Source organism: Anoplopoma fimbria, chromosome 8, assembly GCF_027596085.1.
Source record: "Anoplopoma fimbria isolate UVic2021 breed Golden Eagle Sablefish chromosome 8, Afim_UVic_2022, whole genome shotgun sequence".
NCBI classification, from domain to species: domain Eukaryota; kingdom Metazoa; phylum Chordata; class Actinopteri; order Perciformes; family Anoplopomatidae; genus Anoplopoma; species Anoplopoma fimbria.
In genome coordinates, this window is record NC_072456.1 from 11,324,858 (window position 1) to 11,346,436 (window position 21,579).

Sequence of the window (21,579 nt, forward strand, 5' to 3'; positions counted from 1 at the left end):
GTATTGAAATAAAGTATACATAAAAGCATTTAAGACCCATGTATAAACCAGATACTCAAAGGTAATCCGCTGCAGTATGTGACAACACACTCTCAACCACAGAACTTGCTACAAAATATAACACTCATTGAAGCAAGCTGTGTGGTCCGGCTGCGTTTACACTGCTCTGTTGTAACTGTTATGAGACGGATTGGATTTGCAGTTGGAAACTCATAAATAGAAGGGTCTCATTCAGCCTGATAAAATATGCAGTTTATCTTTTTCATTGTCAAACCACAGTTAAAGTAAGTCTCCCGTCACCACCTCGTCCCTGCATATCACCAGTTTCTGTGAGTATAACGTTTAGACAAGAGTCCGGCGCAGTGAGTAGTGACTGTACCCTCATAGCTAAAACTTTGTGCTTATGGGAAATTAAAAAAAAACGTCCTAAGGGACCCAAGATTACTCATTCACATTACTAGAAGTAAGAAGATGAGCAAACTGTTTTAGATCTCAACCTATAGAGGAAACTGTATCGGTGAGAGATTCTTTGTGATGCATCAATGGAGGCAAGGGGGCATTAAAAGCAACACGAATCTTTCTATCATTCTCCAAAGGGGCCAGTATCAAAACATTAGTTTTGTTTATGAGCGTGCTGGCTTTGTCCTTCACGTGGCCTCTAAGGGTGATAAAGTGAGAGTTACACGATCCACCTTAGGCAGAAATAGGAAATGTTGCTGCGAACACCAGCTGTTGCTTAGGTCGGCACGGGCAGTGAGAGGCCTCGGCCTTCCCAGGCACTGCCAAATAAAGAGACTACTGTCTTGTGCAAGACAGTTTGCCCCCCCTCACCTTTACTTTTCAAAAGGTGTTAAACTGCACAGGTGGGAAGGATTGCATAGTTTTAGCCATAAAGCGGAGGAGAGTTGCCATCTGAAAGAACATTATTTGCACAGCGTTGCAGCATTGTGGGTAATGTAGAATCAACATTTGTCAGCTGCCGTGCTGAGGCTCCGGCGGGTAGACGCGGTCTAACATGTCAGAGGATTCGCTCCCACCGTTTCAGACACTTCTCTCGCAGATGAATGACGGCTTGGAAGACATCTCAGCCTCTCAACTGACAGCACAGATTCCACATTCATTTCCTGCCTTATCTCGGCGGGATCATACGCACAAGAGGTGAAGAGCAATTCCATTAGCTGTCAACAGCCGAAATACCTCGCTAACAAAAACTTGGGGAATATGGGAGAGGAAAACATGATTGTAACCCCACTGGCACCGAGTGATATGACACGCACACACCACAGTCACTGTCAAGACTGAATGTTCATAAAGATGAGAGTCAACAAGAGGCATATTTTTTCTATATACCAAGATGTATGGAAATTCATTTCAAATTAAAAAAATTAGAGTGGAAGGTTATTGTAACTCAGCCCATAATGGACTTCAGAAACTCATAGGAGCTACTCATCTTCACAATTCCTAAAAGGAGAAACGCATTTATAGAAAAGTCAAAGTGTTTATTTAATAGCTGGCATTTCTTTTTGAAATAATCTAGGCGATACTCAAAGCAACACATGTGGCAAGAAAATGCAGAAAAGCAACCGGAGAGACAAAAAGTCTTGACAACTATGGAGCTACTTAACGTAAAGTCAATGACAATCTTATAATCTTATCATTTGATAATGCTAATTAGTGTTTTAATTTAACCCTCAGCTGTATTCGGTTATGAAACAAACCATTATTTGCTTGCTATGTTAATATTTCAAAGAAACATGGAAGTATATTTTTTGCACCCTGAGATGAAATGCAATGACATTCACTAAATCAGAAATCAAGCTTGGATAGATTGCATACTCTGCAACCCACGTTGTCGATCGAAGGCCAGCGGCTTCGCTTGGACCAAAACCGTCTAATATACAACTCCCCCCTTTAATTGCAACCGTGTGTTTAATCAGAAAGCATAAAACTCCCGGTGGGTAGGTGGCATCTGTCCGTGAGGCCTGCTAGGATTGATGTGCGGAGTCTGGGAGCTGCCTGGGCTGCTGGCCCACAACCTGCGACACGGCCCCATCACTTTTATGACTTCTTAAGGAATCTTCTTTTTAATACAGCCCATTACTGCCGACATACAAATCTTCCCCAACGTGACCCGGTCTGTGGCCTGATCAATTTTTACACTGCTGAGTTGTCCCCTTTCTCCTCATTTTGTCATATCAAAATTCATATTATATTGGATTTTCTTATGGGAAAACTGCAATAAAAATACGTTACCACCCTGAAGATGTGCACAAGTCAGGACTTGGCTGTTACTAAAAAGCTTCGGAGAAAATAAAATTTGTTTTTCTGCAGTAAGCAGAACTGTTTAAATGTTATTTATTTTTATGTTCCTAAGAAAATATATTGTGAAGTGCAGCATTGATTTAGAACATAACCATGTCTTGATACAGGTCGGAGGGGCTGAATTTATGAATCCTTTGCACAACTCCTTTAATTGAATTTTCCAAATCTCTCACCACACACAAATAATCAATACCCACTGCTGAGGGAAACTTGCCTCAGAATTATTAGGGCCTTTCTTTTTCAATTTTGTAGTCATCAGCACATACAGGCGCTGCGGGTATTTGTAATGCCGCGACTATACCCGGAGGATTTATGCTCGCCCCAAGCCTGATTGCTCACCGAGAGTGACTTCTTTAGAATGCTTACTGAAACTTTTGTTAACCTTAAAGGACGGTCGTAAGCGCTTCTTAACACTGCGCTCTCACTCTGAGGGAAGAGGAAGGCTAGTTTAAACTACTGTATCACAGCATAAGATGGAAAAGGGGATCACAAGGCAGGAAAAAAAAGGAAGGGGGGACAGAAGACATAGAAAGGGAAGCAGGGTTGGAGGATTGACCTTCAAGGTTTAAATGTCCCCGTGGATTTACTCAGCTGCCTCGGCATGGTGGAGGTGCTGGGGGGGGTGGGAGGCTTGGCACCTAAGAGAGGGGAGAGCCTGGTGTACGGAGTCTGAACATTCAGAAAGGGCTCTTCCTGGTGTGTAATGGCTGCCATGGAACATTAGTTTTTTCCCCACTTCTAAGTTGCAAACAATATAAAAGGATCCAAAATATGCAGTGTTTAAGGTAAGACTATGTAATGAGAGATAAAAAATGAATAAAAAATTCTCACAGTAATCAAATACACACTCACAACACACAGCGGCTTTACTGCTACAGCCTCATATGGTCCAGTATGACCAGTAGCCTGCTGGAAAACTTTATACAGATGTTGCAGTGTAACTGACATTATGGAGTCAGTTTGCTGACTTAAGGACTCTTCTCATCTTGTGCTACTGTTACTCTGTGTTTTATCATTCACTGTTATACTATTATGAATAGTCTGTATATTTGCCATAGTCATGTGCCACTAATGTCTTCATGTTTGCCTCATCAATCCACATCTCCCAGAGTAAAAAGGAGACATATTTTTTTATAATAGAGATAGAGATTATCTTAATTTGAAGGGAGACAAACACCATATCAGCATGGCTCAGTTAATTTAAATCAATTCAATTTAAATTACCTGAGCCATGCTGTCAATTTAAATCATACCGCAGTCCCTAAAACATGCTTCAATGTAGCTCTTTGGGGTGATAGATAGAATTGTCCTCACACACAAAAATGCATGCAAGTATATGGATCCCATCGCTGTCAAGATAAGAGAACAACCAGCACATTATATTCCTCTGTCCTCATGAAGCACTTACCCATCCCTCCCTTGTATTCAGCACATGGACCCAAAGCCCAAAAGCCATAGCAGTGAATCTAAACAAACATTTTACACCAGAGCAGGATCATCCTTTAAGACAGTGGTTCTCAAATGGGGGTACGTGTACCCCTTGGGGGTACGTGAAGGCACTCCAGGGGGTACGTGAGATTTTTAAAAAATATATTTAAAATTAGCATCCTTTCAAAAATCCTTTAAAAATAGTTATTTAATAAATATTCAATAAAATATAAGTGTAAGTTCATCAACTGAATTCAATGCAACAATGCAATTTTCAGTGTTTAATAAATCAGACACTGATGGCAGAGCGCTGTGTATTACATCTTTTTTTCAACCTAAAATGCTTTGCGCCGGTTAGGGGGTACTTGGCTGAAAAAATATTTCACAGGGGGTACATCACTGAAAAAGAGGTTGAGAACCACTGCTTTAAGATACCATCAACATCATCTGTCTGGATTTCACGCTCCCAGAGGATATAGGCCAGAACTCTTCGGCAGCTTTGAATAACAGTTTATTTACTTAAAATGTGTGTCTCAATGCACATAGAGGGCCAATTCTCTCCCACATCTATCCGCCCTGACATTATGAAGTCTGTTGTTGGAAGGAGACTGATCCAAAACTGATAAATTTCATGGATTCGCCATGTGACAAAAAATGTGACATTCCTGGGGTGTGGATCAACAATGCATCATGTATGTTCTGCTCCCTTACTGGAACTAATTAAAATAATTTCTGACAACCTTATCGGAAAACAAGCTCGCCTCCCGACAATACCCCCTATTCATTTTCCACAAGTCACCATTGTATGATTGGATCACAAGAATTGCTCTGCTGCAGGCATAATATGTGCCTAAAATAATCAAATGAATTCTATCCGTAGGAAATCCACTCATTGACTTGTTTGTGTAACCATAACAAAATGCTGTTTTTCTGCAAAGGTCGCAGAGCACACGATTGTCTGTACAACAAACAAGCATTCATTGATGCTGCTAATGTTAAATAGCAAAGCTGATGCAGGGGGAAGAGAATCAAATGGTGAAGGTTTAGCGGATGGGGATGTCCTTGGGAATGAAACAGCCTCGTGACTACGTTCGTTTTTCTGCTCGTCTTGAAATCAATCAAACAATTGGGACCAAAATGTTTTTGTAAAGCTCTTAAAAGACCTAGAGATAAGGTCACAATCACAGCTGTCTACATTGATCCATTTTTAAAGGATGTCACTGAAAAATAATGCGAATAAAGGCCTTTTATACTGCACATAACTTTTAACTTTTAAACCATTCAAGTTGTCCAAGAAATCTAAAATAATTTGACCTTTGCAGATTAGTGTAAAAATTTTGCAGCAATTTTACCAAACATGCTTGTCAGCTTTAATCTTCAGTTTATCTTGTGATATTTTTCGACTCTCAGCTCTACGTAGCACGTGGCCTTAAAGCCTCTCAGTGAACACTGTGACAAAATTTCATTAATGTGATGTAGGCGTGTTTACCTTGATGATGTAGAAGCGTAATAGCACATGTTTACCTTCTTTCAAAGATGACACTACTCTCCGAGCTGAAAAGACACAAATGCCAACACAAACATTTTAAAAGTGAGAACAAATAGCGAGCCTCACGCAAAATGTTTTCTTAATATTTGATGCTGTAAATGAATGTAAACAGAATATAAATCCTAGCTAGTTTCATGCATCATTATATCCAGTTGAGGGAGTGAAAAATGAAGCAAATAACTCATTCAAGCTCAGTTTTTCCGACTGACTTTATAAAATAGCCGTATCCAACATTGTACTCACTCAACTCTCTGTGTCTCTTTAGCTCATCCTTAAAGTCAGTAGAAGATCCAGTGAAGAAACGTCCTTGTTCACTGCTGCCATCTGCTGACTAATTAAAAACACAGGATCAATGGGATTAAAGGAAAACCACACAACCCCCTAGAATTACACAGGAGATGAGGGGAAAGGGAAAAGGAAAGCTGGAAATGGATGAAGAAATACAAAAAAAACACACAGCTGTATTCTGAAAGGAAAAGCCATGTCTGAAGTGAATATTCAGTATGTAATAAAAACCATCATCTCTCAATCTGAAGATATGATGGGGACAGAGACGTTTCCGCCTATTGTCAAGATTTAAGACCAAAGAAGAAGTCTTACTCATGAATATTTCCTCCAGCTCTTTCCTGGCCTTGATGAATGCTTCCACTGACTGCTCCAGTTTGAACTGCAGGGAGTACAATCTGGTCAAAGCAAAAGAGAGTGTCGTTAGAAAAGCACAATGACTCAGAATTCTTTTTAGTATAATTCTGACAGTGTTCTTATAGATAAATAATCGGCTGTAATATTAAAAACTAAAACATATCTCTAAAAAGACTACACATAACTACTAACATTGGCTGGAGCCTGAATGAGCCTAAAGGAGATATTGAAAACCACAAGATACAACCCAGGTCTTATACAATAGAAAACATTTCATGTCATTCCTGAATTTGGGCTACTTCCATTTCATAGTGGTAATGATCTAAACAATTGTCTATAGATAAAGCATCGTTCATCTAAAATACCCTGTTGTAAAGCAGTGATTTTTAAATATCTTATTGATCTCCTTTTTTGTTGTGCCTTATTGTATTCTTATATTTAATTGGTGTGGATGTATATCTGTCTTTATTCTGGCTGTTTAGGCTTCCAATTTTCATCTCTAAATACAGTTTAACTTATTTCAAAATGTGCAATAAATTACAACACTGCTTTTCCCCAAATGACCCTAATATGACATAACCAAGTGAGTGTTATGAATGTACTGTAAATCGAGCTCATGTAACTTATTAGTGACAGCACTATAAAATTAAAAACTAATGCTTGTCTTGATGGATGGGCCAGACACCAACTGTCTGCCTTGACTAAGGAAATGGTCCTTGTGTTAAGTGACTCTTATACAACTATTTTTAGTGCTATGTAAATCACTGATAATTTGGCCAGTGATGGATCTCCGTCATTCCGTGTCTCCTGTCATTAAATTCTGATATGTCACTATGACCATCAGGAAAGTGTGGCAATTGAAATATAGCAACTCGTAAAAAGGAGTTCTCTGTAACCCTTTAACTCTATGCTTTACTTTGTATCTTAGTGTATTGACACAATGCGTAAAAAAAAATGTTTGCAGCCTATAATATTACTCATTGTTGAAATAATGTTCTAACATATAGGGACTACAAAAGGTGTACTTTGAGTACTCACTCCTCCAACTCTGTCTGTGGGACCTCTTCTTCATTAGTTGTGACTTTGGTTTTGCCTGTTGATTCCTTAATAACACAATCTACAGAACACTGACAGATATACAAGTTGCCGTTGCTTGGTGGATTTAGATGGGGATAATATTATTATTTATGTATGACTTAAATTAAGTCATTATACAAATAGTGCCAGTTGAGAACAAACACAATGTTTTCATTAACTCCCGGCCAGTGGTCAAGTCAAATGTATTTACATAGACCAGTATTACATCTCACAAATTTGGCTCAAGCAGCTTAGGCACAATTGGTTTAAGGACCAATAATGTATGGGCATTGTTAAAGTGCAGAGCTTTTCTCACTCAAGTGTTAGATGTCAATGAATTGCGTTTTTTCACACAAAGCTAGGCCATTCTTGGTTATTTGAATCTTCTCTGTACTTAAGTAGTATTCCAGTTACAATAAAATTAGCTCATAAAAAGGACCTAATGTATCATAAAAACACAATACCAAAGTAAAGGAATGTTGTATGTTAACCTGCAGCAGCATCAATCAACATCATGCAGCAAATGCTCTTTCTAGGCCCATTTTGTTTCTCTTACATATAATCATAATAATACATTAACGCTCCCTGCATTTCACACTTCAACTACATCGATGATAGCAAAATACAGTAATGTTGATTTTATGGGATTATTGCAGCCAGGAGAGATTCAAAACAAAAGGAGGAGGCCACAACAAACACTAATATGTAAAAACACAATAGTCAGTATCAGTTAAGTACAACAGCGTTGAAGTCAGACAAACTAACCTAAAACTTCGAAGCTAATACTTTGTATTGATTATTGTATACTGCGATGAAAAATACTCATGGCATTTTAAGGTTGTTTTAGCAGAACTTTGTTTGTCACAAATGTATGAATCTGGCGCCTGTGCTACACTCAAATAGTTCGAGCAAAACCTACATGCTCCTATATATAGTTCCGCATGTCGCAGCACTGCAGAGACAACTCGAACAACCAAACAAACTGTCTGAGTCAAAAATAAATCCTTATAAATAATCTTTAAAATGCGTTAATTTGTTTAATAATCTCAAATGGTCAAATACGTTATAACATATTTTTTAGAAGGAACCGGAAAATTTGACGTTGTTTCTTCCGTGGCATTTCTAGTGAACACTGAGGAGTTTTTGTTTACCTAGCAACAGACGCTAAGGTAGCAACGGTGTTTGGCGAATGTCTCTGCTGACGAGAATCTGGTTCAATAAAATGCATGTTGCACGTCTTCAGACGATTGTTACGCTGTAATGAAAAAGTAAAAAATAATAGCATATTGTTGGCTGTCGTCTGGTTTTATAAGCCGAAGAGTGCTACATTAGCTAGCTGTTAGATAGCTAACGATAACCAGGTCCATCTCTAATTCATAAGATGTCTGTTCAAGAGTCGCCTCGTACTTCTGATGAAGAGGAGGCTTTCTACGTGCAGTGTAGGGCCGCATACCTGGCTGTGTTCAAATCTAGTTTGACAAATATTGCCTCGAAACAGCAGCTATGTCGTGGTAAGATCATTTAAAACTATTAACTACCTAATAAAACTGTTAGCATACCACCTACTACATGTGCCATTAAACCCATATTTAATAGATGTCCTTCTCATGGTATTTGTCACATGAGACTGTTGTCTCTTCGCAAATATTGACTTACATGTTCAAAAGGTTTGGGAACAACAGTGTCATTTTAACAGTGGATTTCCTCTTCAAACTCTTCCACTATATAGTTGTGATGAAGAGCTGGAACAAGAGAAAAGTGACTCATTGTGGGGGATTTAAATGTTTTAAATAATGTACAGTACCAGTCAAAAGTTTGGACACACCTTCTCATTCAATGGTTTTTCTTTATTTTTATTTTTATTTTTTTCTACATTGTAGATTAATATTGAAGACATCCAAACTATGAAGGAACACATATGGAATGATGTGGTAAACAAACAAATGCTCAACAAACCAGAATATGTTTTATATTTTAGATTCTTCAAAGTAGTTGAATGAGAAGGTGTGTTCAAACTTTTGACTGGTACTGTATGTGTCATTAAAAAAAGGGGTGAAATTTCAAGCACAGAGAAAAGGGTCCCTGTGCTATAGCTAGTTGTTGGTTGTCATCGGCCATTGCTACTTGGAGTTTCAATGTTCTTTACTATTTGTCCTATTAAGCTCTACAGCATGCTGGGAGAAATCCAGCCCATGCAACTCTCAATAAATACTGGACCCCGAGAACATCCAAACTGAACTTTGACGACTTCTGTGAGATTCTGAAAAATGAGAAGAAAACTGAGGAAACTGAGCTAATGAGAGCGTTCAAAAAGATGGATTTGAACAGTGATGGCTACATCTCACACAGTGAACTGGAAAAGGCCCTTACCACAGTGAGTAGCCTTAAACAGTTTGTGTATGTAAGATATGTAGCAAATTGTCTGCTTGTTTTTAAGAGTTAGGTTTAGAATAAACTTGTTCATTTTGAATAAATTGAGACGTTGAACATTCTGAGCCAACTGAGCTGCCGCAGCAACAGGGGTCCCACTGATGTTGTATGACAGATGTAGACTGCCTGAACATAAACTGATCAAAATCGCTGATTGGCTCATTCGCAAATGAAATAGTCTTTTTTTTATTTGTCGTGGTGTTTTTACTACTAAAGAAAATATGTTGGATCTTTTAGAGAGGAGAGAAAATGACCACTGAAGAGGTGAATGCTATTTTTTCATTGGCTGACATCAACAAAGACGGCAAACTGGACTATGCAGAAGTAAGTTTAGATAAGTATAAAGCGACTTCTGATTCTGTTATTCTTTGCTGTATGACCCACACTTGTCTGATTAACTAATGTGTCCAAGTCTATGAAAACATGTATATTTAATACATTTATCCCATCTTTGTGTGTCGGTTATTTAAATGTCTCATCTGATGGATCAGCTTAAGATATTCAATGCACAGCGTAGTCTCAAAGCAAAAGGCAGTAATCCCAAGCAGACAAAACTTTTGGAACTTTCACCCTTATTTTTACTACTTGCTACAAATAATAGACATGGCTCTGAACCAGTTCAAATGCACCACATTAAGAGATAAAAAACATTTTCTTAAGAGTCATTTGTTCAAAACTTTTTTTCTTTAAAGGTAATTTGAATTCACATAAAATACAGAAGAATCCGCGATGTGTTGTAGCCCAGAAAATTAAATAGTGCAAAGAAATCAACTCTATGACCGTCTTTATTTAGTGTCATATGTTTACCTCCATCCAAGATGTTAGCATCTCTGACGCTCTCTCTCGCCTCACAACATCCTCATGTATCATGCACTAACTGCTGGTTTCCTCTTGCTGTCAGTTCTGCAGATTGCTTGTGTCTACAGTAGAGCAGTGCCAGGTGGCTGCTTTGGAGAGGCTCGAGGCAAATGCCAAGCTGAAGAGACAGAACTTTGGCAGTCAGTCATACAGCCCTCCAAAGAGCTCAGTGTCGTCAGCATCATCGTCATCAGCAGCAGCAGCAGCACAAGCAGCAGCGACTCTCCCTCAACCTCTAGAAACACCCCGGGCAGAATCAGACACCACACTCAAGAAAGGTACAACATGTAGGGACAGAATAATTTGACTTGTATGGGATTTTTTTTTTTTTGCAATACATTTTTATTGAATGTTGAAGACATCAAGAGTGATTCCAAGGGCGAAAATGTTTGCCCTTTTCTCTGTTATTTCTCTCCTTCAAAAGTACTCTTCTTCATTCACAAAACATAATCTAACATCTTACTATATTTTTTAGAATCCCCATCCTGATTTAGATATGAATTAACAAACATTAAAAAGAAAAAGGGTCGAGGCCACAGTGAAGCAAATGTTATAACCTCTGATGACTTCTCATAGTTACTCTGTCCCAGAATTCTGCACTGCATGTTTTCGCAAAATTTGTTTCCAACACCGGCCATTACTCAACTCAATGTCCAACTATGGGGAAAATATATTGAGGTCTGGATTTTTGTATGGAAATGCTAACATCTTATTAGTGTATGACTCCAAAACGTAATTGCAATTTGTACGGCAAAATCTACAGGTACAAAGTAGCAGCCAATGGCCACTGCACATCATGTATACTTCAGATTCCAATTTATTGTTGCACACCGATACACACTGCTTGCCCCAATACGCCTCGCCGATTAGTTTTGATGAATAAATAATAGCTCTGTTATTGATCGATTTTTCACTCCCCCCTGTGACAAATCACCTCATTAAGACAGTCCATACATCATAATAGCCACACAATTAGGGCAGCTTGTTTGGAGGGAGGAGACTGTAAAGCGTTGTGATTTGGGTAATCACTTCTGCCATTAAGAGATTGACAAAAGCTCCATCTGTGCTGATGAAAAATGCTGCCTTTCAACTTTGGCTTTGGAGTTGGCTCTCTTGCCAAAAAATATGTTTTCATTGCTTAAACAAACAATGACTGGCATCACGTCCAGCTTCAGCCTTCCGTAACCGTTTTTGATGAATCAACAGAGTGTTTCTGTGCAAAGAGACAACACATTCAGCCAGTTGAAGGTGGATGTAAAAATCCACTTTTTGCACTTTAAAACCAGCATTCCGAGGAAAGAGAAGAACAGAGATCCTGGATGAGCGAGCCAGGGACAGGCCCGCAGTGGGAAGATAGATGGGGTTGATTTAGGTGGTCAGTCCATGTTCATGTTATTGATTTGGAGGATTCCACCACTTCTCACTGGGGAGATGATGAGGGATTAGACGGTGGTCGGGAGGAGGGCCCAGTCGACCACCACTGCAAAAACAAATGAGCTCCCACATAGTTGTCGGGATTATCACATTATTGTGCCTCTCCCTCGTATTGATTTATACCTGCTACATTTTAACAAGGCTCCAACATAAGATGCAACGTGATCGCACATGTTGAATGGGTTATTCTAGGAGCTCAAAAACAGTTTTGACTGCTTATTTGCTCCTACATTTGTCAGTATAAAAGAATGCTACACTAAGAATAAGGTTTTAACTGTAATGGATGTGTGTCATTTTGGTTAATTGTTTTACAAATAACTGACGAGATACAGCCCAATATTTAGGCGTCAGTTGTTGTGTGTCTAACATGTTTTGGCAGACAGTCAGACCGTTTGATGAACTGTCGTGGTGTTTCTCTGATAATTGGTCTGTTTAGTTCAATTCTTGCAGTTTTTCCACCACTAGTGCTGAAAGAAAACCGGCTATAAACTCACATTGAAGCTTTTGTTTGGCCATCCTTCAGTGCATCTTTGTCCACATTCACATAAGAGCTGCAATTTGATCGTCTAGATTAAAATGCTCCCATCAATACAAAATAGATCCATCACAAGTTCCATGACAGTGGGTCTATTTATTTCTCTGCTACGGTAATTTGCTTGTAAGCCTTTCGCATTATGTCGCATCTTGATTTCCCGGGCTTGGAAATAATCAGACCCCTCATTAGTGAATTGATATTTTCTGGCTTCAATTAGAGTTCAAGGGAAAAAGTTGTGCGAGATAATGGATTTGAGAGGGTGCTGTTATGCCATTTGTGATTTAAAAGGCCTCCATAATTAATTAAAAGGTAGTTGAACTTGTTGATCACACCTTCTCAGAACCCACATGCAACGTAGCCGTCTACGCTTGAACTGTGAAGACGGATTACAGTGTCGATTGTGTTGTGCACCTCATCTCTCTCTTAAAAGTGTGTTTACTGTTCGGAGAGAGGAGGGCTGTTCTTAATCTGTCAGTCAGTCAGTTGAGCGTTCTGTTCTGTTACAGCAACTTAACCATGGGTGGATTTTAAGCATATGTGTTTTTGTGTTTGTGTTGAGCAAAGTTAATTTTTATGTGTGTGTGTGTGTGTGTGTGTGTGTGTGTGTGTGTGTGTGTGTGTGTGTGTGTGTGTGTGTGTGTGTGTGTGTGTGTGTGTGTGTGTGTGTGTGTGTGTGTGTGTGTCTCTCAGACAGCAGATCATCCTCCCGTCCTTCTTCTGCTCGCAGCAGACGGTCGTCCCTGTCGAACTCAATCACTATGACATCCAGCAGCACTAAGACCAGCAAAATACCAGAGCCTTCAGGCTTACAGGTAACACCCCCCCAACACACACACACACACACACACACACACACACACACACACACACACACACACACACACACACACACACACACACACACACACACACACACACTCATAGTCATAACCACACTCGAGCTACAATTTGTCTCATCTTCATTATCAATTCATCTGTCAATTATTTTCCAGACTAAGTGATTAATCATTAATCTATTAAATTAATTGTCAAAAATATTGCGAAATATGTTCTGAGAACCCAAGGATATTTCTGAGATCATGTTTGTCAGTCACCCATGAAAGTCCATGTTTTAACACTTTCTTATTCTAAACAAAGTAATAACAGCTTTTAGTCCCATTTGAGTTTCCTGTCTACTAATGTTTAAAAATGGCTTTTGATGACAGTACATTAAATGTAATACAGTAATGTCTAGTAATAACGCATCCATTACATGATTTGTCGCATATCCTTATTATATTCTACACGCAACATGCTGGCTATGTTATGCATCTGAAAGATTCAATTGTTTGTCCCATAACTGACAAAACCGGGCAATCTAAGTATTTGGGCTCCAGAGAGAGACTCCGTGATAGCAAAGGACTTTGCAGCCCCACTACTCTCCCAGTGTCACTGTTACCCATTGTTTTTATGATGGGCGAATTTAGCCAAAGGGTGGATAGATATACACTTTATTGATCCCACGCTCTTTGTTTTCACACTTTTTGGCTTAACCTCGGCTGGTTTGCTTTACAGCAAGAAAAATAATTAAATAAATAAGTAGAAATAACAGCCCTGTGCTCCATCTCACAGGTCCAGGTATGTGTTGAGATTGGAAAGGGCCAGACATCATCGAGGTAAAAGAATGTGTGTCCAGAGATTTCCTCTGAGGGAAGTTCTGCTTGCTATAGTGGCTGCTATATTGCCACAGGACCATAATTGGGAGGTGGTGGATGGAGGGTAGGCTGTGTTTTTGTAGTGGTGTGAATGTGACGGTGTGTGTGTGCGTGGATGCGCCTTGTGGGATGCAAATTTGTCGTCATGAATACAAACATAACAAGTTAAGGCTATTCTTTCATCACAGGATTTGTTTGTATTCTTGGGGTTAGAGTTATAAGGTAAAGGTTGTGGTTAAAATGTGTGTGTGTGGCTGGTTTGGTATCCCTCGACCCTCTGCGCGGCAGTTAATCAAACCTGTGGCCGGAGCTGGTGACAGCACCTTTATTAGTCTGCAGCCTGACCCTCTCTCTATGGGGGCATTAATTCTGATGTCTTTAAGCAGTTGATGGGTGCCCATGGCAGTTTACCTCATTCAATATTGTCTGGACAAGCCACTGAAGTGTTATGGTTTGATCTTTTATGCCTCTCACAGCCCAAGATAAATACTTTGAGAAAATGGCTTTTCTCTAAATGAGTGACGTGCTCCGTCTTTATGGTACTTTCTTTGTTTAACTTGCTGATTTATTTGTCCACTAAAAGGATTTATAGCCTATTCTAGACCTGCACAGCCCTCGGTGTGCTCTTACTGTGTATCCACACCAACTGTGTTTTCATTTAATGTGTCTCCAATGAGTAGAAGGAAAAACTTCCTTGTTTTTGATGTTCCTGTTCAATTTCAAATTATTACCTAATTTCAGTTGTGCTGTCAGACAAAGGAACAACAGTATTGCAAAATGAGAGAAATATTAGGATTCATAAATATTGCCAAAGTAGCCTCTTGGTAGTTTTGAATAGCCGCTGGCCCAAGATTGAAAAGGGTGTATTTATCAAAGTTAAATGGACTCCAATTTGCCATATCAGATCCTAGAGGGAGATTTAGTTCAGCCTTTAGCAGAAACACAGTGTGACACTTCTGCCCTCCTCTGGAACAGCAGGAGTATAACAAGTGTTTACATGCTGCTGAGCTGACACAAAACGGTGTGATAATGATATGCCCCCTGAAGGTTGGAGCGGTAATTAGCAAAAAAGGCAGTTCCTGTTAATCAAGTGAGCAAAATCACTGTTATGATTGACTACTTTATTCACATTTTCATGCCAAAATATACTTCCCCCGTCACAAGATCAATCCCCCTTTTAATAGAAACTGCAAATTAGCTTTGGTTTCTGTTGAATGAATAAATCCATTTTGTTGGGATCGTGTCAGGATGTAATGAGAGACCACACATAACAAAATATATTAGGCTGAACATAACATGATATACTGTATGTATGATGCGTCAAAGGGCTCGAAGTAGAAAACAACTGGATCTAGGTCTGATAAAGCTTATTTTCCTGCTTCATTATCCAAACTATATCAGTTTGTATGCATGTGGTGGGACCGTCGTTTAGAAGAAATGTTATCTATTTTTCAGGAGTGGCATCACAGTTATATGAAGGGCTGTTTCTTCTTGGAGGATGATGGGAGTATCAGCTCTCTGCAGTACCAGCTCAACGTTCCCCAGACGACCAACGTCTACCTAACCATCCAACCATTCAGCCTCAGCCACGGACCCGGTACTGGCACTGGTTTATGTTTCACAGAAGCAAAGATCATAAAAATGGTTAAAATGTGATTTTTCTTTTGCTGGACAGCTTTCTGCACCACGGCTTCACAATTTTCTTTAGTGGCATGCACAGTGAAGCTGCACAGTTTTGAAGATGCTTTTTGTGACCTTTTGGCATAAAAAAGGTCACCCAAGTAAATTCCAGATTATTCCGTTTAGTTTATAAAAAGAGGGCATGCAACTGCAGATGGTTGATGAATGTAGATAGTGGAAAGTCCCTCCTATCTATTCATCTGCACTTGCATTGTCTAATATTACATGTCTGTATATGGTTGTTTTGTATTAAAATGTTTTTTTTGTTTTTTTTTCCATAAAGTGAACAAGATGTTATTTAATAATCTATACCGATGCCTGGCATCTTGTATTATCTTATGTTATTTTGCAGACAAGCCGTCTCCATGGATGATAGTGGACACGGCTCTTTTTGCAATGGCTGCTGGTGAAACAAAAGAGGACTCAACTTTAGTGTGTTTCACCGAGTCAAAAGACAAAGAAGTATGTGTTGTTTGTAATGAGAGATGTACATGTACTTGAACATTTGCACATATTTCAGTGTTAAGATGTCTAATCATCCCCAATTATGCTTAAATTAGGAGTTTGTTTTAACCCCGGATGACTGATGAAAGTGTTTGTATGTTAGCACCAAAGTTAGCAGCATTTCTGAGACAAAGAAGTTGAGACTTGATGTGCTACATCCCAAATTGCACTCAGTGTTTTTAACTTACTTTGTTGCTTCTCCTCCTTTGTTCCCACAGAAATATATTTGGAAAGGAGAATTGCATGCTGGGACTTATTACCTGCTTCCCTTCACTAGTGGATGCAAACTAAAGAAAAGGAGCAAAAAGAGCCTGTCTAATAAACCTATAGAGCTCGTCTGCAGGACTGACACTGGAGAGCTAGACCTCACCAGAGAACTCAGGTGTGTGTGTGTGTGTGTGTGTGTGTGTGTGTGTGTGTGTGTGTGTGTGTGTGTGTGTGTGTGTGTGTGTGTGTGTGTGTGTGTGTGTGTGTGTGTGTGTAAGTTATTGCGTAGCCGTGTCTGTGTGCTAAAGTAAGAATAAAAACACAACACACAGCCAAGTTTGATCAAATGACACCAGCTTTAGCCAATGTGCAACAATTGAGATTGTTTATTAATGTATAAAGTATTAACGTCAGCATAAAAAAAAGACAATCTAGTCTGTGATTTGAAGCAACAAAGTCTGGACTGCTTTGCTTTGCTCTGTTGCCACCACAGCAGTTTAATGGAGGGATAGGAGAGTGGACCGGTGAATGAATAGATGCCGTCTGTATGACATGTCTCTGTGTTGCTCCCTCTGGGCCACAGGGAGGTGCTGTCTGACATCTTTGAGGTGATAGACCTGGATGGCAATGGTTTGCTCAGTCTGGAGGAGTACAATTTCTTTGAGCTGAGGACCAGTGGAGAGAAATGTGACAAGGATGCCTGGGCTGTCTGCAAAGGTTATCATTCTCATTATGAAACTAATACACAGTGTTACATTTATGTAAAATACATTAAAAAAAAAATAATGTAAGGGGGAGAGTTCCATTATGTCTCTCACCATTTGTTTTCGGGCATGCAGAGAACTTTGATATGAGGAAGAACCAGCTGACACGGCAGGGCTTTATGGAGCTCAACCTGATGGAGGCCACAGAGAAAGACGGAGACCCTGCAGACTTGTGGGTCACCCTGGAAGCCATGGGCTACAACCGAATGCTGGAGCTAGTAGATGTAAGTTTACACATCTGCTCTTACTTGCAATAGTAAAATGCAATCACATAAATTCCAATCAGTTTTAAAATGACATGACATGATGTAGACCTAATTTAGGGCTTTCATTTGACTTTTGATAAGAAGTTACCAGCTACTGATTTGACTCTCAATTCCAAGTTTCTTTTACTTGATTTACATGACAAAGGCCTCAGAGTGCAAAAGCACTGGTTGTAATACACACACATACAGAGAGAGTCCCAATACCCCACTCAAATCCTACTAATTAAATGAACTCCCTCTGCCTCCCACTCTGTCAGGCTTGTCCATTCCACATAGATGTACACTGTGAAGGCACTCAGCCATCCATCCAGCCGCTCAGTATGGACTCAGGGCCCAAGCTTCAGAACCAGGCCCTCCAGAAGTCCATCACAGCCAGGACAGCGGCCAAAGCACTGAGAGGACAAGACAACGTCTTCATCTACACCTACCGAGGAGAACACAGGATCTCCTCGCTCATAGCCAACAAGGTAGACAACAAAACCGTGTGCAGGAGTGATAAACTGAAGACTAGTACTTCTGGTTCAGTGTGATTGTCAAATTGCCATGTGCCCTGATGGCCACTAGGGGGATGATAGTCCAACCTTAAATGAGTGACTGAGTGAAGACTGTAAGTGAATAAGCTATTTTATAAATGTATGAGGTACTAATTATCAAAACAAGTGTAAGAAAATGAAAGGAATGACCTATATAATAACGATTATTTACCAAATTCTAATCGGTATTACTGAAAGCATAGAGATTTCAAATGTTTGTATAGTGCATAAAGAAAAAAGAAACTTTCCAGAGCTGTATAAGACCCTCTGTGTATCGCTGCAGAGGGCCATTGACGCTGTTTGTTTGTAATTGATATGCAGCTATCGTATTGATTCTCATAGCAACAGGAGCTACTCAGAAAGAATGACCTGGTGATACAAAGGAACCACTACAGGGGAAATGGTTACATTTCTACGCAGTTTACCTTTTCTTCATGAGAGTGTAGATTTGTCATTTGTTTTGTTTTATATTTAATCATGGCATTACAATTCATCTACAGTAACATTAGCAGCTTTGAGGGTTCATGAGTGAGAAGCAGAAAACATCCAATGCCCACAAACTCTACAGTTGTGTTGTGTCCAAACATAGCAACAGTTTTTTTTCTCACATTAGCACAAGGTCATCTGTTCATTAACAATTTTATATTGATAAAGCACAATAATTTGTTTTTATAAAAAAAATTAGACAGTTTTAGACTTTAGAGTCCTGACGTAACCATAAATCTACACTCTATGTCTGTTTGATTAGCTGTTGTAGCTCATATCTGCATCGTGATTTCGTGTTAAGAAAGCTGATTAGTGAAGTGACCAGTTAAGTCAAGTCAATTTTGTTCGCTCGCGTTGTATAAGCATATACCCTTTGTGTTGCAGACCAACCAGAAAGTGACTGTCCATGTAAACAGTGAGCAGAGCAGGAACTGCTGCAGCAGCAGAGGCATGAGTGTGTTCGCTGTCGAGGTGCCTGCCAGGACTAAGATGGTATGAAGTGAAAATCCTGTCTTTTTTTTTTATTATTTCAATAAATTAACCTTGTAACCCTATTATGACAAGAAAAAAACACAACTTTGAAAATGTCCCATTCTACAACATTCTTATGTTGTAGAATGGAAGTGTTGGAATAAGAAAATACTTTTATTATAATTCATATGATGATAACATGTAATAAAATTGCTATATGGTGTTATGGATACTAACACAACGATCTTGTGTTCTATGTCCTCTAGGTGTGCCAACACATTCTGCCCATTAATGAGAGACAGGATTGGACCTACAACTGTGTAGAGACCATACTACCCTGCACGTGAAGCTGTACTCCCATCACTCAACTACACTAGTGATAGATTATTCCTAAACCAGTGGTTTCAAATAGGGTACACAACAAATAGAAACTGTTCGATATCCACGGGCAATATGAAAACTTTCGTCCGGCCAAATGTGTATTTTAGGTCCAGAAGTACCACGGCCTTATCCTTCAACTTTTAGAAGCCCCACGTTCAGAGCTTACCTGTGAGTTTAATATAAAGCCTTATATGTCAGACACCAGGAGCTGAGACTCTCCAGCAGCTTGATCAGGTCCAGCTGAAAGAACGGTGATTCAGAAGCTCAGTGACTCGATGCATCAGAGGTGTTAACCATTGATGGCAGCTAGAGATGGTAACTCTAGTCATAATATGCAGCTGGTAATGGCTGTTACTTCTTTTGTTGTGCCTTTGACATGCTTCAGTTAGTGTAGAGAATTTCTAAATTCTATTTACAGATATTTACACTTTTAATGTTTAGAATGCATAGATCAGGGACGATATTGCCAAACCACATTTTAATAAAAAATTATTCCTTTAATTGATAGATATTGTTAAGGTGAATTAACAGTTATTCTTATAATTTAAAAAAAAAAAAGTCTACTATTGTGTCTGATGCTGTCCTTTTACTGTATGTAACCTCAACACACATTTTGTAGTAGCCATGGAAATTATTCTAAAATAGATTGCTATTTACCATACTCAATTCTGTAAATGTTTGGCTTATGCATCACCACACTGTAATCATAATAAAATTAAAGAGGATTTTCACCTTTTTAGCTGCTTTTTTCACATCACTGCATACAGTCATGTAATATAGGCCAAAACAAACTCGCCAAGATTACATTTCCTTGTTTCTATATATTTTACTTAAAATTGTTATCACATTTGTCATGTAAATATTATTATTAAAATATTCATATCACAGATATCCTTCACTGATATCTTTGGTTGCAACCCTTGATTTTGCCCGACACCAACATTTTGTTTCAACAGCACATAAAAATACAGGCTCTACAAATGCTATTTCACTGTTTCCCTGTAATCACGCAGGTCTACACTGTTTGGATTGCCTTCCATTGAAAGTTACCAGTAGATTTGTATCAATTGGAAACTGGGATTTTATTCAGCTCTCCTCAAACACAGAAACATTTTTGTCAAACAGGAACAATGGTGGAGGGTATCACACCTAGCGGGTATCATTTTCTACAATGATGGCTGAGAATCAGTGTTTCTTAGACATTTAGGTGACATATATAACAGATGTTTCAATGGTATTACATGTGTGTGATATTTGAGGAAGAACCCAAAGCTGGTCCTAACATGACGTTTCTGCACATTGAAATAGTATTGTCTAAATGCTGTTGAAACAATTGTTATATGTAATCTGGACATCTAAAGAAGTGTTCAACTAAATGCAGCCCGGTTGAAACCAGACATAACCTGTTGATAACCAAATCAATGCTAACTGGATGTTATTTTTACATTATAAATGAGGGATTGTACCTAAGTTCTTGTACTTGCAGTCTGTTTCTGTCTGCATGTTACTGTGCAGCCATTTGTCACCCCGCTCTCCATATTATTAATACAGTATCGGGCTGTGGGGATTTGGGTTGGCAATGAAATGCAATCCTTTGCACTGCGCTCAGGTCTAAACTTTATTTGCCCTTGGCCTTTCCAGTTGAGAGCAATCTTGACCTCCTATTTATAACTCTTGGGCCATTATTTGCCCTTTGACTTTCTCTGCTGAAACAGTAGAGCCAGCTAAGTAAAGGTCACATGGCATGTGAGATGTATTTAATGTCCTGAGCTCCTGTCTACTTTTCCTTTCCCAACACAGAGGTTTAGAAAGACTTGACTGCTTAGGGCAGTCTGGGTTCAGGGGTTGTGAGCCAATTTGTTATTCTGCAATTAGAATCATTATGTGGTGTATTTTCTTTTAGATATTTAACGTTCTTTTTCAGGCTGTAATTTTGCTGTAGAACTTTTATTTCACTATAATTTCAGTTCCATGATTTTCTAAGATTAAAATAATGCCAGTCAATCAACAGTGGCATAAAAAAGCAACAGGTAATCAATCACCCGGCAATAATATATAGATTTAACTATTGCTATAGATTGATAGAACTGAGAGTAAGGTGACTCTGCTCTTGGTATTTACTTTGCATTCGTTCTGCTCTAAAGGCTTAAGGCTGAAGAATACATATATATGTGTATATACAGCTATATATGTCGGTTGATAAACAAGCTTCACACACACACACACACACACACACACACACACACACACACACACACACACACACACACACACACACACACACACACACACACCCGGCTTTCATCATGGCAGGTCTG

At 39.1% G+C, this 21,579-nt stretch overlaps 1 protein-coding gene across 1 annotated transcript; it reads left to right on the plus strand.

The window, feature by feature from the left end:
* The first annotated feature begins 8,193 nt into the window (after positions 1 to 8,193).
* On the plus strand, positions 8,194 to 20,051 carry efcab7 (EF-hand calcium binding domain 7). Its single transcript, XM_054603047.1, has 13 exons — positions 8,194 to 8,529; positions 9,181 to 9,392; positions 9,686 to 9,772; positions 10,350 to 10,584; positions 12,966 to 13,087; positions 15,425 to 15,566; positions 16,002 to 16,111; positions 16,372 to 16,535; positions 16,944 to 17,077; positions 17,200 to 17,348; positions 17,648 to 17,857; positions 18,794 to 18,901; positions 19,147 to 20,051. The coding sequence occupies exons 1-13, from the start codon at positions 8,400 to 8,402 to the stop codon at positions 19,225 to 19,227; spliced, it is 1,884 nt and encodes a 627-aa protein (XP_054459022.1). The 5' UTR covers positions 8,194 to 8,399; the 3' UTR covers positions 19,228 to 20,051.
* Positions 20,052 to 21,579: the final 1,528 nt, after the last annotated feature.